The sequence below is a fragment of the Setaria viridis genome, chromosome 5 (assembly GCF_005286985.2).
Source record: "Setaria viridis chromosome 5, Setaria_viridis_v4.0, whole genome shotgun sequence".
NCBI classification, from domain to species: Eukaryota; Viridiplantae; Streptophyta; class Magnoliopsida; order Poales; family Poaceae; genus Setaria; species Setaria viridis.
In genome coordinates, this window is record NC_048267.2 from 1872500 (window position 1) to 1889739 (window position 17240).

Genomic DNA, 17240 nt, shown 5'->3' on the forward strand with positions numbered 1-17240 from the left:
TGTTGTACATGCCTCGGTTTTGATCATAAGATGGCCTTGTATACTGTGTATAGGGTTAGTTCGCTAGCAACAACTTTGACAAATCAATGCATGCTCTTACGAATCGAGCCAAATATGGAAGACATGGCTACGCCTCAAAGCCACACAAGAGTATCTATTATTTTCCCTCGTGGGCGCATCGGCGAGTCCACAGTGCCTTCATGAGGTCCACATCACATTGGCCATGACTATGATCTAAGAATGGGAGTCATGGATTCGTGATGGTTCATTTAACATTAGTGGTGTTGTGCCTAATTGCACACACCTTCCTAGCGTCTATGCCATGTGACAGGCCGTGATCAAAATTTCGGATTTTTTTTTAATAATTTCAGTCTTTTCGATCATGCCAAGATTACTATTTCCCAAAAATTCAATCTATTCATCAAAAGATATATTTTTTTCATCCATTTCGGTTGAAATTCAAGTCTTATTTTATTCTGGGTCATTGGTGGGACCCAAACTCATTTAATTGTATTAATCTTGATTTCAAAGCAAGTAAAGTCGGAGAAAAACGAGTACAGCTAACCGACCCACTGCTACTTGTTCGTGTCACTGTTTGATTTTCTACCCATGATGCGCGAATGGGATCATTCTTCACTCTCTCTGGTTGTGGGAACATGTGATGTGAGGTGGGCCATCAGTCATTGAGGGCCGCACCAAGAGCATGTGGACGCATCAAACAATCACCGCAAAAAATAAATTGAGAGGACTCTCGATCTCTATTTAACGCAAAGGGGAAGAAGGTAACAACATGGCTGCTCCAGTGATCAGTGATGGGCAGCTCTCCGACAATTTTAAGGTTCGAAGTTCAAAGCTCGAGGTTTGGGTTTGGGGTTACTTGTGATCCCGAGCATAGAGGAAGCTCCGAAGAGACTATCGGTCTGACTAAGGTGGGCAGTGGATGGTGTCGGGGCGGGGGTATCATGGTGGCATCCTGACAGAGTCGGATTAGTGTGGCAATAGGTGGTAATGGTGGATTTGGTAGCGGAATCCGCCGGAGACTGAGCAAGAGGGAAAGGCAAGGTGGGGACACTTTTTCGAAGATGAATATGATGATGAGGGTGGGGGCCACCACCAGAGATGAAGACGATTGCATGGTCGATGTCATGGTTTCTTCGGACTTGGACAAAGGGGAGGGGGAAGTGAGGGGAATGTAGAGGGTGGTTCTTGCCGGTGTCAGATGCGAATTAGGAGGAGGAGGGGACAAGCGAAGAGCGACACGTGCAAGCTATTCTATTTTTTCATCCACGCGAGTGGATAAGGGATGGGGTAGGGGGCTCTTGACTTATTGCTATCGGGAGAGCCCTCTCCCGCTAGTAGCCTCCAACAATTAATTCTTGATGACACACTTTCGAAACGCAACAAAATCTACCTACTTAGGTGGACATCGGACAAAGTACAACATACATGCCGTACGAGCAGGATAACTTCTTACAAGTTTTAAGGAGGGACTATATTACAACTTTTTCTTTTTGATCTGGCAATGGTCATTAGCTATCCGATCAGCAACGGAAATCAATCGTTTATCTTCTACCTCATCTTAGCGTCTTTTTTCTCAACACATGTTTTCTTCTTAGTGCATGCACCATGCACGCAGAGCACCTGCTCTCCCCGCACCGCCCTAGACCAATATCTCCCCTACCCCATCGCTGGTCCATCACTCATCCATTTCCGCCATGGCTAGCAGCGGCCCTATGCCTCGCCGCTCTGCCCCTGTGTTCCCTCCTCCTCCGCTAGTCTACCTTCCTTCTCTAAACCTCTTTCTAAGGCACTAGTCATAAGCAATCCTAACCCTAAGCCATGGCCATTAGCTTCGACTGGATTACCGCAAATTATATGTTGCTTATGTATATACATATGACATCCATCACAATTATCATCGAATATCTTCATATAGAGAAGGATGAGCATGTGCATCAATACCATATTAATTTGGTGAAACCTATAACAAACTGACAGCTCTATTTTTATCATAAAATAAATAATGGTAGAACATGAACTACACCTCTATTTTTGGGTGTTTGGTTCCACGGACTAAAATTTAGTCCCTATCATATCGAATGTTTAGATACTAATTAGAAGTATTAAACATAGAGTAATTATAAAACTAATTGCACAGATGGAGGTTAATTTGCGAGATTAATCTATTAAGCCTAATTAGTCCATGATTTGACAATGTGATGCTACAGTAAATATGTGCTAATCATGAATTAATTAGGCTTAATAGATTCATCTCGCGAATTAGCCTCCATCTGTGCAATTGATTTTATAATTAGCTCATATTTAATTCTCATAATTAGTATCTAACATTCGATGTGACAGGAACTAAACTTTAGTCCGTGGAACCAATTAAGTTGGTCTGAATAATTCTTGATAGTGACAACTCCGAGAAATTAACACATGCTAGCATAAGTTTATCTAAACTGAAACACCCAGCCACATCAAAGCCACACATTTCTTTTCCTTCTTATTGTCAACCTCCTTTTGTGTAGCTATTGAAGAGCATGAAGAGAAATTCCTCAATCCATGCGCTCATTTTCAAACATGTACCGGTCTAAAAAGTTCGTATATGACTAAAACTAGACGAGAAACGGCGTTGTACCATTTGTCGCTGGCCCGTGCTACTCCCTCCCGTTCCAGGCTTCCCAGCCGGTTGTTAAACCCAAGCTAGCAGTCTATTACCACGGCTCATGGACCCGGTCCAGACAGCCCTCCCGGCGGCGGCCGTGCTCGTGGCCTCGTGGGTAGATGGGGAGTGCGTCGCTCGCCTCGCCTACTCCTCACCGGCCCCCACACATCCTCCACTCGCCACTATAAATCCCTCTGCTCCCGGCCCAGCTCTGCTCCGCCCGCCCCCCAGCGACGCACCACTGATCTCCCGGCGATACCCCGCCCTCCCCCTCCGGCCGCGCCTCGCTTCGCCTCCCCACGCTTCGGAAGGTTCGCAGCTCCCACCCCCAACACAACATGCACACTCCCTCGCTGCTCCTGCTTCTGCTGCTTGCGGCTCGTGCTGTGCGGCATTAGGCCGAACGCTCGGCGGCTCGGATCGCCGGGCCGCGGATCTGAGGATCCGCGCGCGCCGCTGGCACCGGGATCGCGCGAGGATCTCGCGGCTGGCGTCGGATTTAGTCGGTTCTGGTGGGAATGGGCTGCCTGCATGCGGGCGTGTGATCTGAATTCGACTGGGGAGTGATCCCGTAGCGCGAGCTCGGGTTTGATTGCTGCGCGGGTGGTATCAGGGGTCGTGGGGTTTTGTCGGGTACTTGTGATTTGGACTTCGGGGTACTGTTTTTGTATGGATCTGGGGAGATCTCGCGGTTTGGTTCTGTTGGATTTGGTGGGTTTGGGAAGGGCAATTAGCGAGGGTTTAAATTTGTCGTGTTTCGGAAGTTAGCTCTGATATACAGTGCTGAATGACTCTGTTGTTAATGGTCATTTTTACTCGTCCTAATTTGTTTGCAAGTGATGACTGGGAACCTGTGATCTTGTGGGAATGGTAGCTTTGTCGGTACTGGGGCTTTGAATTTGATGACTCGTGACTGGGATGCTAAAACAAAAGGAAAGATTCGGTCGGTTAGTGGGATTAATAGCGTTACCGGTACTTGGATTCGCATTTGGTGGTAGCCGGCGGACTTGGATGTTAGAAGCAAAGAGATTTGGACAACTCAATGCTGTAGCGTATTATTTTGCTCCATTTTGGCATTGATGGATGAGGGAACTAGTTGGGGTTGGGGCAATGGTGCCAATAAAATTTGCTGGTGTTTCGTACTTGAGATTTCTAGCTCCTTTATGTTATACTTTCGAATATTGAGCAGCATTTTGAGGGTTGTCTAGTGTCCTGTTTTATGTGGTGCACAGTGGATTTGGGATGGCAAGTTCACACTTGGATCTGAGTGTCCTGTTTTATTGAGTGCTTTTGTATTTTTTATATGATCATGTTGCAGTTGGATTTAATACACCTGGCATAATGTATTTACAACCTACTTAGCACTGTAAATTCTTTTTTTTGTGCCTGATGTAAGTTTTGCCTGTAATTTCTTGTTTCTGATCACTGAAAAAGATTCCTTAGCTGCATGGTTTCTGAGAAGTAGAATTAGCTCTAGTTCTCCATTAAATATTGGATGCTTAGAAAGCAATTACTGAAAATAATTCAAAGAAATAAATGTCCAGTAGGTATATAGCTTTCTGTTTTTTGTATTTTCTCGCTTCTTGTAGCTGCTCATTGTGATGGGATGAATGGTGTATGATGCTTCACTATTAGTTTGGTTTTTGTAGCTCAGTGCTGCAGTTACTGAAAAACCGGAGCTGGTCATCATGGTACCTAGGGTCATTTATTGTACTTGTACTTCCTAGAGTAGCGTGTTTTGACCATTATAGTGGTTGTCTAAGCATAATAAATATTGCCTGGAATTTTTGTTTCCCAATTTGTTTATTCGTGTCATCCATTCAACCGTTCATTTCTCTGCACAAGCACTGCTACAAGGATTGTGGAGAGGCTCGTTTATCATGATTTTGCATTATTTGTTCAGTAAACTATTCTTTGTTATCACATTCTGATTCCATTTTTTACAGGTGAAGTAAAGTAAATCATGGCGACAGGCCAACTTTTCTCGAAAACTACCCAAGCATTATTCTACAATTACAAGCAACTTCCCATCCAACGGATGCTTGATTTTGACTTCCTCTGTGGTACACATCTGACTGTTTATTCTTGTTTGAATCGAATCCCTATTTTACTTCTTTCTTATTGACTATATGTCTCTTTATAGGGAGAGAAACACCTTCTGTTGCTGGAATAATCAATCCTGGTTCTGATGGTTTTCAGAAACTTTTCTTTGGTCAAGAGGAAATTGCTATTCCAGTTCATCCTACGTAGGTTCTCTAGGTCCTTGTATGGGCCATTTCATTGAGCAAGAAAATAGTTCTATTTTTGGTGGAGATGATTATGCTATCTAATTGTTAGCACAACTTGGTATTTACTTATGTATCTTTTGTAGAGTTGAAGCTGCCTGCAATGCCCACCCAACAGCCGATGTATTTATCAACTTTGCATCCTTCCGGAGGTTAGTTATGATTAGTGTTCTTTTGTGAAAGAGTGCATGGTCTTGAGTAACTACATGTTAACTGTACTTGCTTATTTTGCAGTGCTGCTGCTTCTTCAATGTCAGCTTTGAAGCAACCAACGATAAGAGTTGTAGCTATTATTGCTGAGGGTGTTCCTGAATCAGATGCAAAGCAGCTAATTAGTTTTGCACGTGCTAATAACAAGGTAAGGACTAAGCTTTACATTAACAAACTGCTTTTTTCGACCTAAGTGTTTGTCTATGGACTATCATCATAAATTTGTACCTTTTCATTTCACATCAATAAAGGATCACATCCATCTAGAAAAGTTCATAGAAAATAATGGCCTCTGGTTCATCCAGATACTGCTATTGGCACACGCACACTCCATGTCCTATCTGACATCGGCGTATTTGTTCCTTATATTTGTTAAGCAGTTTTAGTATTATATGTAGGTCATCATTGGACCTGCAACAGTTGGAGGAATTCAAGCTGGTGCTTTCAAGATTGGTGATACTGCTGGAACCATTGACAACATAATTCAGTGCAAGCTTTACAGGCCTGGCTCCGTCGGTTTTGTGTCTAAATCGGTAGCGCCTTTATACCCCTTTTTCATTATTTGGTTTGCTTGTCCACATACAACAACATAAGCAGCAACAGAACCCTTGTTTTACCAAGTAATCTGGGGTAAGCTAGAGATGAAACCAAACAAGAGCTAAGACACTAAGAAAGAAAGTCACAACAGAAATATCGAAATAGTTCAAGTAATTACAATATTAGTAAAAGAAACTAAAGTTCTAGCTTGTCCACATGAATACTTAAATATCTATCTGATGCTAAGGAGGAGCAAATGTTCTGTTTCTTAGCTGATGGAAGTATTGTAGAACATATATGATGTGCTAGCAACTTTCAAGAATTTTGAGTGTAGAGCATGAGGCTTGGCTTTATGTTTAGCTAGATGTAAATGTAAATGTAAATGCGTATGCAATTATTTTTTGTTGCCTGAACCACTGAATTTCTGTCTATTCTATTTCTGACTCACTGGCTAGTATATGCTCATTTGCATTTGTATTCTGAGTGTCATTTTTAATGATTATATGCATCCCGAATGCCAATGGGGTAATGACAAACTAATATTTCATTACATCAACAGGGTGGCATGTCAAACGAGATGTACAACACCATTGCCAGAGTGACAGATGGTATTTATGAAGGTAAAACAGCTGTGGATAAATGTAAATATTTAATATTTCAACGCACGCAAAAAATGCATGTGTACTAACTATTTTTTTTAATGTAATCAGGAATTGCAATTGGAGGGGATGTTTTCCCTGGATCAACTCTATCAGATCACATTCTGCGTTTTAATAACATACCGCAGGTTTGACATCTGAACTGGTTCAGATCTTTATGTGGAAATTAGTGCGAGTTTTCTTTTAGCACTATGCATATTTATCATTGACCTTTATGAAGTCTCTTGTTTTTGACTAATTTATATCTCCTATCTGTGATGGAATCCATAAACTGTCATTATTGTAGCTGTTTAACTTGGTCACATCCTTAGTATCAGTATACCAATAACTTCTTGTTGTACTCCATGTTTATTGGCTTTAGGTTAAAATGATGGTAGTTCTTGGGGAACTTGGTGGAAAAGATGAGTATTCACTTGTCGAAGCCTTGAAACAAGGGAAGGTTCAGAAACCAGTTGTTGCATGGGTTAGTGGGACATGCGCTCGTCTATTCAAATCGGAAGTGCAGTTTGGCCATGCTGTAAGTTTAAAATAACTACTTGCATCTATTTTTCCACTTATTTCTGTCAGAAGAACAGTATATTTACCATCCAGAGATCTTTTTTTTTCTGGGACATAACAGGGTGCAAAGAGTGGTGGCGAGTTGGAATCAGCCCAAGCTAAGAATGAGGCACTAAGGGAAGCTGGTGCAATTGTGCCTACTTCATATGAAGCTCTGGAAAGTGCTATTAAGGAGACATTTGAGAAACTGGTATGTTGATGAGGTCTTTTGCATTGTGATTATCTTTCTAGCATTAGTATTGGATAATCTGTGGTATGGGAATCAAGCTTCTGAGGCTAAATATATTCGACAGGTTGAGGATGGAAAGATTTCTCCTGTGGCTGAAATTACACCTCCCCCCATTCCCGAGGACCTCAAAACTGCAATCAAGAGTGGGAAGGTCCGGGCTCCTACCCACATCATCTCCACTATCTCTGATGACAGAGGTTAGATTGGTGGTGCCATGTTCTTCTATTTATGCTCTATGCTCAACATTTGTCTGTCTCTCCCCTTGGAACTCTGGAAGTAATTTTGGGTGCATGATTGTGATGCAGGCGAGGAGCCATGTTATGCTGGTGTACCTATGTCTACAATTATTGAACAGGGTTATGGAGTTGGCGATGTTATCTCTCTTTTGTGGTTCAAGCGTAGCCTGCCTCGCTATTGCACTCAGTTTATTGAGGTAAGTTACGGACTTATATGATGTAGTGATGTTATTATCCTATCTTCTTTAAATAGCTGAAGTTTCAGTAGTGGTTTATAATTCTGACCAACAGTGTTTTTCTATATCTGGAGTTTATTTAATCTAAAAGGGGCTTTCATGTGTCTCCAGATATGCATCATGCTTTGCGCTGACCATGGTCCCTGTGTATCCGGTGCTCATAACTCTATAGTTACTGCTCGGGCTGGAAAGGACCTTGTTTCCAGCTTGGTGTCTGGTGAGATTTTGTTTGATTTCTACATGCAAAACCTTTACCATTCAGTGCACATTTGCATAGAGTACCAATATTTATGGTTGAAACATTAAAATGGGATGCTGTTATCACAGGATTATTGACAATTGGTCCCCGTTTCGGTGGAGCAATTGATGATGCAGCCCGATACTTCAAAGATGCATGTGATAGGGTGAGCCAACTTAGATTCTCCTTTCCTTTATGGCATCCCCATGTTTTTTATATCGATTAATCACTCTAATGGGTCTGTAACAATTGGTTCCAGGGTCTCACACCTTACGAGTTTGTTGAAGGCATGAAAAAGAAGGGAATCCGTGTCCCTGGGATCGGTCACAGGTATAGCATGCGTATCCATTGCATATGTTATCATAAAAAATCTCTGCACTTGAAAAATACGAGCAGTTATTCATTTGATCTTGCACTAAGCTCACTTTCCTGTGTTGATTAGGATCAAGAGCAGGGACAACAGGGATAAGCGTGTGCAGCTTCTACAAAAATATGCTCACACACATTTCCCTTCCGTCAAGTACATGGAATATGCTGTTCAGGTTGAGACCTACACATTGTCAAAAGCCAACAATTTGGTTATGAATGTCGATGGTGCGATCGGGTCGCTTTTCTTGGATCTTCTATCAGGAAGTGGAATGTTCACCAAACAGGAGATCGACGAGATAGTTGAGATTGGTTATCTTAATGGGCTTTTCGTGCTTGCACGTTCAATTGGTCTGATTGGGTGAGTCCTTGACATTTCTCTGTGGTTTTGCTATGCTAATGATTCTAACGTTTGGGTTATATGTTGCACTTGTATTTTTCTATTTTTGCAACTACTCACTGAACAAATGTGGTATTTGGATCCACAGGCACACTTTCGACCAGAAGAGGCTCAAGCAGCCACTCTACCGTCATCCATGGGAGGATGTCCTCTACACCAAGTGAGATAGAATCATTCTTTGCGCCGGAATTATTATCATCACCTAGGGCTTCCATCTGTCTGTACACTTCATAAAGTTGAGCACAATTGCATAAAAGTTTAAAGTTGTGATTGATGGTGAAACTAGGAGAGGAAGAAAACATCACTAGTCAGCACTAGTCTGTGTGTTTTATACTTTTATGTGAAGCTGCAAATTCAAGTCTCAGGTCCTGATTTTTGTCCTGCCATGAACCATTAGGTCATATGATATTGGAGAGGATACTTTTAATTGTTGTTTCATGACCCGGTCTCAGAAAAGAAGTTTTCCCTTAAAATGATGTCTCTTTTGTAGCTGCAGCTGGTTCGAGTCTGTCACTCTGCGCATGCTCACGGTCATGAGACATGAGTTCGATATCTGTTTTGAGTTGTCCTTGGAGACCGCATTTTTACACCATGTCGCCATCTATCTACCTTGTCCCCCTCTCATTTCCTCCTCGCGTACGCAAAAGATCTTGAAGTCAAGTAACACCAGCAACCATTTTTCACTGCCTATGCGCATCTGAGACCGAGTCGACACGACCCAACCAGTAAATTTGCATACATCGTGCTTAGTCACATCGTTATTGCCAGACTGATTCTATCGTGGCTGCGCGTCGAGCCAGCCGTCGCCGGAGACGTAGGAGACGTCGACGAACTTGGCGAGCTCGACGCCGCCGAGCGCCTTGGTCCAAGGCACCCGCTCCGTCCGGTTGGACCCCTGCCCCGTGCAGCCCGCCTCCACCATCGTCAGCGTGTCCCTGTTGCACATCAAAACCACCAAACCAATCAGATTGCAAAGCAGGGTAGAGGGCAAACGAAACGACGCGCGGCGACTCACTCTTTGCCCTTGTAGTTCCAGGCGTCCCAGCCCTGTCCGACGACGACGCCGGACATGTCCGTCTGGTAGAAGATGACCCTGGCGTAGCCCCGCCACGCGCGGCCCAGGTACGCCGGCGTGACGCCCCGCACGGTGCACCCCCGGAACACGAACCCACCCGCGTCGTCCTCGCTCGTCCGGCCCTGCGCCGTGATGAACCCGGGCGACACCGGCGCCGGCGCCGTCCATATCTCGCACCCCTGGAACATGGACTGGCCGTTGCCCCAGATGAAGTCCATGGCGCCCTCGATGTAGCAGGCCTCGTAGTAGTGCCGCCCGTCCATGTCGCTCAGCGTGTCCTGCACGCCCACGAAGCCGCACTGGTAGAACGACGACCGGTCGCCGAACACCAGCGCCGCCACCGCCGGCGTGATCCCGCCGTCCACGACGTACGTGTTCTGCATGCTCCGCGGCGGCGGCGGGTTCCATTGCGTCAGCTAGCAATCCCGGCCGGCGCGTGCGGCGATCATTGACGAGGAGGGGCGACGGGAGCTGACCTTGAAGGTGATGTCGCGGGCCATGAAGTCGGTGGAGTAAGCGGCGAACGTCGGGGAGGCGGCGGTGCTCGTGTCATTGCTGGCGTGATCCGCCCACTCGATCGACGTCTGCTGCCTCCCCTCGCCTTCCAGCAGGATGAAGCTCTTGTTCTGAGGTATCATCACCTTCTCACTTGTTGCATGCGTCAACCATGGCCAGAAACAGAGGCAAAATTAGCTTAAACCTTACTTCGCCTAATACCAAAATGGAGCGAATCTAGATTGAAGGCAGCGTAATCTCAAACTAAAAAAATTGCATTGTCCAAATTCAGGATTGAGATCCAATCATCGTGTAAAAGTATAAAAAAGTAGCAGCATTATATTCAAACTACAACAACACAAGGGATGCATGAATTACTTACTTGTAGACGCCAGCGGCGACGTGAACTCGGATCCACTGGTAGTTGCCGAACGGGACAGAGTCGACGGCGTGCTGGACGGACTTGAAGTCGGCGCCCCCGTTCCGGTTGACGAAGATGCTTCGCACCACGGTGCCCGCAGCGGCGGCGTCGCAGCAACCTCGAGGCACGGCGCCCATGGAAGCTAGCACGGCGAGTGCAGCAACGGCTAGGGCCATTTTGGAAGACGATGGCCCTAGCCGGAGCTTCATGTTGCCCCTGACGAGAAGACTAACCGGCAGCAGCAGATGGGAGGGCTGGGAGGTGAAGCGAGTAAATCCGGGGGTGAGTTTGGAAACGTATGAATTCTCATCATGGCTGGGTTATTGGAATTTGGCAACTAATCGCGTCGGTTCCCATGTTCCTATAATCTGTGCGCGAATGCGTATCTCACGTGACTTTTGCTTTGTCTAGGCACGCAACCTGCTGGCTGCTGCTTCGAGGTCTTCCATAATGTATGAACTTCACGATGTTCACTGGAGTTTCGATCGACAAATATAAATAAACAATCTGCTTCATAAAAAAATATGAAACTACAAACACTTTGAGAAAAATATGGAAAATAAATGATCTCGTATATCACAAACCACTGACTCAAGTTGTATGAAACCTTTGCAATTGCAATCCTTGTTCCTTGATAGTACATTTTAGAATTTCAGCTCCATGCCTACTGGCCCGCACAAGGCAATGTTTGGCTCCAATATGGAGGTGTAGTAGGCATGACCGCATGAATGCTTAAACAAGTTGTCAAAACATTTCGCAATGTCTAACTGAAACAAACATAACCTCAGCCTAGCAATACTAGCGGCTACTGCCAGCGAGAAGTGGAGAATTGGATTTAGAAGATGAAATGTTTTCCTTGGAAGATGAAATATCTCCACTATCTCCAGCAGCTAATTACTGCCTCACTCGGTAAGTTCAAGGGACGATCAACTGCTGAAGTCGTTATTAAAAACCGTCGCGGAGCGGTAACGAGAGGCCGGCGGGGAGGAGTAACGTCTGATTGCGAAGGCTTTCCACTTATGCTCCCGCGCCCGCCGATCATCAATTGATCGAAGCTTCTTCATTTCCAACTCCATGGCTCGCCGCACCGTCCGCTCTGGATTCTTCTTTTTTACGAACCGTACTGGTAGTACGAGTTTTTATTGATATAATAAAAAAAACATAAGATTACAGTTTTTAGAAGGCCATGAGCACGAAAAGAAAAGAAAGAAAAAATAAAATAGCTCGACTTGTCCCGTTGGATTGGGATGTCAACGCGAGAACCACTCAAATCAAAACTGCTAAACTCGACCGGTTGGATTGGAACATCAACACGGTCGTACCACTCCACTCAACCTGCCTTTATCGCAGCACCCCCAACAGTCTCACGCTCATGTAGTTGTCGAACCTCCAGACGTAACTCCGCGTTGACAGGGAAACGAGACAGTTAGATCGCACGCTAAGAAGGCCACTGTCATGCAGGACCCTTCGCCATAGTGCCGCTGCAACATCACACTCCCCAACAGAGTGAAACCACCAGATTCGGACTTCTCGTAGGCTGCCTCGCAGTCGCCGCCACGAAAACACAACACACGGGGCCTCGCCACATTTGCCGTTGGACTCCTCCTCCCTCCCGTCGCTTCAAGGAAACTCCATGTCACGGTTCCGTTTCTATTGTCGCCGTCAGGATGGTGAGAAATATTGCCCCGCTACCCAAGGTCTCCATCAAATAGCCAAGCTGCCGCCGCAGGTCGACTTTGCCTTGATGCTCAACCCGCGCACATAGACTCCACCACCGTGCCCACGAACCAAAGAAGTCGCTTGCACCGTCTTCCGACGATGTACCGCACCGTAGTAGCCCAGCATAGCTGAGCAACCCACCGCAGTCCACTGCAAGCCAAATCATCTCACGATGTCGTTGCTGCAAGCGCCGTCCCTCGACGCAATCCCACACCGCATTGACAGCTGCCAAGCAACGGCAGCCGCCGGGTACGATGCAGGCAACCCGACAACAGCTGGCATGCGGCATAGCTCGGCTGCCTTAATTTTTTTATATGCTTCAGGTCTTAATTGTGTTTTGGGATATTACTTTTGATTTGGATTTTATCAAGATTATGGTATATCAGTTTATTTTACTGCTCCCTGACTGAGTGTTCACTCTGGTAGCAATTCATGTTTTAACTTTATTGAGTTCGCGTTACAACATAAGGATCGAGTACAAATTTCAACCATCAACTGCCAAACTATTTAGAATGCTACGATCAACTATCGATACTAGACGAATTACTCCCCTTGGTGGTTTTAATCTGGGTTTCCTGTTGAGATGGACGGCAGCATCGGAAGTTTGCAGAGTCAGCCATCTCTCTCCCTACTAGCAGAAATGGACAAAAGAAGCCGACAAGCCATCATATCCTTCCTAAGTAAATTGGGAACTTTCATATCGCATATTCGCATTTGGTAGTAAATGCAAACTGTAAATGGTAAAAAAAAACTGCGATTACACTGACTATGTTAGTTGCACACTTTGTTTGGTTTTATTCGGGTACGTGGGTTAAGATCATGGCATATTGCACTTGCAAAAGATGAGAATGCGGAGGGAGGAACAAAGCTTGAGGACAATAGGTGTAGTCCAGGAGATACAGAGACGCCATGGCATTGACATAAGCAGTTTTTGCTGGCGGCCATCAACTGCGAACCAAGTAAATGAGAGGGGAGCTTTGAGAGAAAATGGCGTAGAATGGGTCTTGATGCGTACATATATACGGTGATATGAAACAGCAAATTTGGTGGTGCCTTGCGATTAAAAAAAACATATTTCGCGTGAAAAATTGCATGACTTGTGACTTACAGCGTGCGCGTGTGTGGGAGCCTCCCGAAAATTTCTATTATTTTTTTAATCAAAACCCTTTAGTCACGGTTGGTAATATCAGCCGGAATTAAAGATGTGTCTTTAGTCCCGGGTGGAATACCTTGGATTAAAGGCCGGAACCTTTATTAATCCTGATTACTCATGCAATGATATTCAATCAACCGTTTTCTGTTCAAAAGAATTCGGTCAATGCAAATTTCCCAACGCATTCCTAGTATGACCACGCCACAATTTCCCGTAGTCACTGATTACTGCTTCGCTCGGTAACACCCAAAAGGAGATGCATCTTCGGGATTACGCTGCGACGCTTCGAGTTACGAAATGGATCGGGAATACGTGGCGCTAATGCATTAATCACTCAGACGGATCAACTTGCCCATGAACAGTCAGCAGCACTATAAATACGAGACCTCCGTACACTCTCATTCCTCACAAACCAGTATAGAGACTACAGACTACAGACTAGAGACTAGCTAGAGAGTAGGGAGTAGAAAAAGCAAAGCGTCTCGTACGTCCTCCGTAGCAGCCACGATGTTCGGGCGCTTTGCCATGCCAACCACCCAAGCTTCGTCCAACCCGACCACCCGCCTCACCGTCCGCTTCGGCTCCGTCATGATCGACACCACGGTCACCCGCGACGCCGCGGCCGCCGACGAGTGGGTGCGCGCCGTGCGCGCCGCGAGCCCGCGCGGCGCCCCTCTCATCGTCGGCCTCGACTGCGAGTGGAAGCCCAACTACCGCAGCTGGACGACCTCCAAGGTGGCCATCCTCCAGCTCTGCGCGGGCGCCTGCTGCCTCATCCTGCAGCTCCTCTACGTCGACCGTATCCCGGCCTCCGTCAGGGGCCTCCTCGCCGACCCCGACGTGCGGCTCGTCGGCATCGGCGTCGGCGAGGACGCCGCGAAGCTGGCCGCCGACTACGGCCTCGCGTGCGCGGCGCCGGTCGACCTGGAAGGCCGCTGCAACGACCACCTGGGACGCTACGGCGGCGGCGGGAGGAGGCTGGGGCTCAAGGGCTTCGCGAGGGAGGTGCTGGGGCTCGTCATGGAGAAGCCCCGCCATGTCACCATGAGCAACTGGGAGAAGCATGACCTCGACGTGGCCCAGATCCAGTACGCGTGTATCGACGCGTACGTGTCTTACAAACTGGGCGAGAGGGTCCTCGTCATCAACTGAAGTGGAACGCTGGGCTATCAGCTATCATCTTTGATTTGAGTTTCGTCGAGGTCGTGTGTTATGTTTGCAAACTGATGATCAACTCGGTTACCATTAGTCAGCTGTTTTTTTAACTCCCTTGATTTGATTAGGTTCAAAATGCTAATTAGAGTTAGAGGTCGGCCTCTAACTTCTTGAGGTGCAACTTTGATCCCTATCAGTCCCTATTTAATCACATCTGCATGCTGTGAAGCCATGAAATCTGTGAACCGTATTTTAGAAAAGATGCCAGCAGAAACGTCGAAAGTATATAGAAGTTCTTTAGAGCCTTCGGATACACCCTCCTAAAGTTAGGAGTCCACTTTTAGGACACTTTTAGCACTTGTGCATCGAAACATGGATCCTAAACTTTAGGAGGGCCATTTTCATTAGGAGGGCCAAGATGTACTAATTGATCCTATTTCTCCTAAAAGTGGTCCCAAAGTTCCCATTTACCCCTATTGCCCGCACATGCATTAATGACGTGAACAGTGAAGGGGTAGTTTAGAGGAGTAATTGGGGAGTAAAAATGATATTTCCCCTCTAAGGTTCTAAAGATTAGTAGTCCATCCAAACAGCCATGTACTAAACTTTAGGACTAGCAATTTGAGGATCCTAAATTTTAGTACACTACTAAACTTTAGGAGTTTGTATCCAAACGGGCCTTAGTATCCAAACAGGTCTTAGTATCCTACGTGAGAATTGTTGCCTAGATATTTATTCTTGAGCAATGGCTGCCATATCCCATCCTCATTAATTTGAAAAGTGATTTTTTGGATGTCAAGGATTTGTACGCCTATTGCTTAATCCACATGGTTCTTTATGCCTACAAAGGATTACATTTTGCTAAAATGTATTTGTTCTTACGGTCATCTCCCTACAAGAAAAACAATCGGTCTATATCAATCCAGTTCCCCGACAATGTTTTGTTCCATCCTGGACAGACTGTTGATTAGGGAGAAGATCACATATTTTTTATTACTATGTCATCAGAAAGGTAAACATCAGACATCTTGTTTCTCAATGTGTAAAACGGACTGCAAGTTCCTCTCCACCTGAGAATAATGTAACCCTTTCCTCTTTCTTTGACAAACTTTTTATTATGAGAAGCACAGCTTTTATGAGCCAGGTGATTGTAGAGGTTGATGAATGATGATTGTGGTGTGTGTGTGTGTGTTGGGGGGGGGGGGGGGGGGGGCGCAAAATTACCGCTTGAGAAACATGTTCAGCGAGTACAGCCGAGAGCTAGCATAGGCTCAGCTGCATCCCATTTGAAAATTTACACAAAGGATGCACTTTATTAAAAAAACATGGGCCAGGTGTTTTTCCATCCCATTCAAAACAAGTGATATCTTAAGAACTGTGCAATTAATTTATTTTAACTTCAGCAAACTAAATATACGAGTAAATAGCTAGAATCACTGTATATGGTTGTAAGTAGTATTTTCTTCTTGAAAAATATGTTTTCAGTATTACATTTCATTGAATTATCAGTTCCGTAAAGATCAGTACGATGATCTGTAAGCTTTCATCAACACATCATAGTTAAACTCAATTTGTTAAATGATTTCCCAGAGTATCTACATATCCCCTGAGCGTGCTCATATAAACTTTCAATGTCGAGCCAAACTCCAAAGCAGGGAATCTGACTAATGATGAAATTGCTCATCAGTTAGCGAGAGATCACGGCCGAGGTGACCAGAGATCACGGCCGAATTTAGCACGACGACGGGCGGAAGAGGCCCAGTGCTGCATCAGCGGCCCAACAAGACCCTCTCGCCCAGCCTGCAGGACACGTAGGCATCAACACAGGCGTACCCGATATGGGGCCGGTCCAGATCACGCTTCTCCCAGTCGCTCATGGCCACGCTATCGGGCTTCTCCATGTTGAGGTCCAGCACCTCCTTGGCGTACTCCTTGAGGCCCAGCCTGTCCCCGCCCACGAGGCCCAGGTAGTCGTCGCATGGGCCCTCCAGCTCCACGGGCGCCGCGCACACGAGCCCGTGGTCGTCGGCCAGCTTCGCGGTGGCGTCCACAACGCCGACGCCGACGAGCCGCACCCGGGGGTCGCGGAGGAACGCTTTGAGCACCTCCGGGACGCGGGCGAGGTAGAGCAGCTGGAGGACGAGGCAGCCGGCGGCGCCGCCGGCATGGAGCTGGAGGACGGCCGCCCTGGGGGCCATCCACGCGGGGCCGCCGCCCCTGGCGGGCTGCTTGTTCCACTTGCAGTCGAGGCCGACGACGAGGGGCGCGCCGCGCGGGTGGGAGGCGCGGAGGCCCCGCACCCAGGCGTCCGCGACGGCGGCGTCGCGGGTGACGGTGGCCGCGATCTCGACGGAGCCGAAGCGGAAGGTGGAGACGGAGAGGTAGCCGTGGCCGGACGGGATCGCCCTCGGCATTCTGGTTGCTGATGATCGGGGGCGGCGCATGCATGAGCTGATCGCATCTACTACTTGATTTGATTGGCACCTCCTTTTGGAGAACCTCTGCAATGGATTGGAGCGTCAAGGCGTAATGAATCCCAAACGGTCAGTGTCCCCTTTGGATAAACCCTGATCAACTCGTTACGGGAAACGTGTGGCGGT

At 46.5% G+C, this 17240-nt stretch overlaps 4 protein-coding genes across 4 annotated transcripts; 2 read left to right on the forward strand and 2 right to left on the reverse strand.

The window, feature by feature from the left end:
- The first annotated feature begins 2820 nt into the window (after positions 1–2820).
- LOC117857819 (ATP-citrate synthase beta chain protein 1) lies at positions 2821–9060 on the forward strand. Its single transcript, XM_034740692.2, has 17 exons — positions 2821–2979; positions 4615–4731; positions 4812–4914; positions 5040–5105; positions 5188–5311; positions 5562–5696; positions 6260–6320; positions 6411–6487; positions 6721–6876; positions 6979–7107; positions 7211–7343; positions 7452–7579; positions 7730–7835; positions 7946–8022; positions 8116–8186; positions 8299–8583; positions 8711–9060. The coding sequence occupies exons 2-17, from the start codon at positions 4632–4634 to the stop codon at positions 8784–8786; spliced, it is 1827 nt and encodes a 608-aa protein (XP_034596583.1). The 5' UTR covers positions 2821–2979; positions 4615–4631; the 3' UTR covers positions 8787–9060.
- Positions 9061–9212: 152 nt separating this feature from the next.
- LOC117859272 (probable pectinesterase 29) lies at positions 9213–10789 on the reverse strand. The gene is given in 3 exon segments (XM_072294332.1): positions 9213–9557; positions 9638–10345; positions 10575–10789. Coding segments are annotated over 3 exon segments (1083 nt in total). The 3' UTR covers positions 9213–9397.
- Positions 10790–13992: 3203 nt separating this feature from the next.
- LOC117859274 (3'-5' exonuclease) lies at positions 13993–14637 on the forward strand. The gene has a single exon (XM_034742484.1). The coding sequence runs from the start codon at positions 13993–13995 to the stop codon at positions 14635–14637; it is 645 nt and encodes a 214-aa protein (XP_034598375.1).
- Positions 14638–16409: 1772 nt separating this feature from the next.
- On the reverse strand, positions 16410–17054 carry LOC117859278 (uncharacterized). The gene has a single exon (XM_034742490.1). It carries the CDS (start codon positions 17052–17054, stop codon positions 16410–16412), a length of 645 nt encoding a protein of 214 aa, XP_034598381.1.
- Positions 17055–17240: the final 186 nt, after the last annotated feature.

Coding starts and splice junctions, on each gene's coding strand:
- LOC117859274 (XM_034742484.1), top strand. CDS start 13,993: ATGTTCGGGCGCTTTGCCATGCCAACCACCCAAGCTTCGTCCAACCCG.
- LOC117859278 (XM_034742490.1), bottom strand. CDS start 17,054: ATGCCGAGGGCGATCCCGTCCGGCCACGGCTACCTCTCCGTCTCCACC.
- LOC117857819 (XM_034740692.2), top strand. CDS start 4,632: ATGGCGACAGGCCAACTTTTCTCGAAAACTACCCAAGCATTATTCTAC. Junction 4,732..4,811: donor TGATTTTGACTTCCTCTGTG/GTACACATCTGA, acceptor GTCTCTTTATAG/GGAGAGAAACACCTTCTGTT. Junction 8,584..8,710: donor CGTTCAATTGGTCTGATTGG/GTGAGTCCTTGA, acceptor TTGGATCCACAG/GCACACTTTCGACCAGAAGA.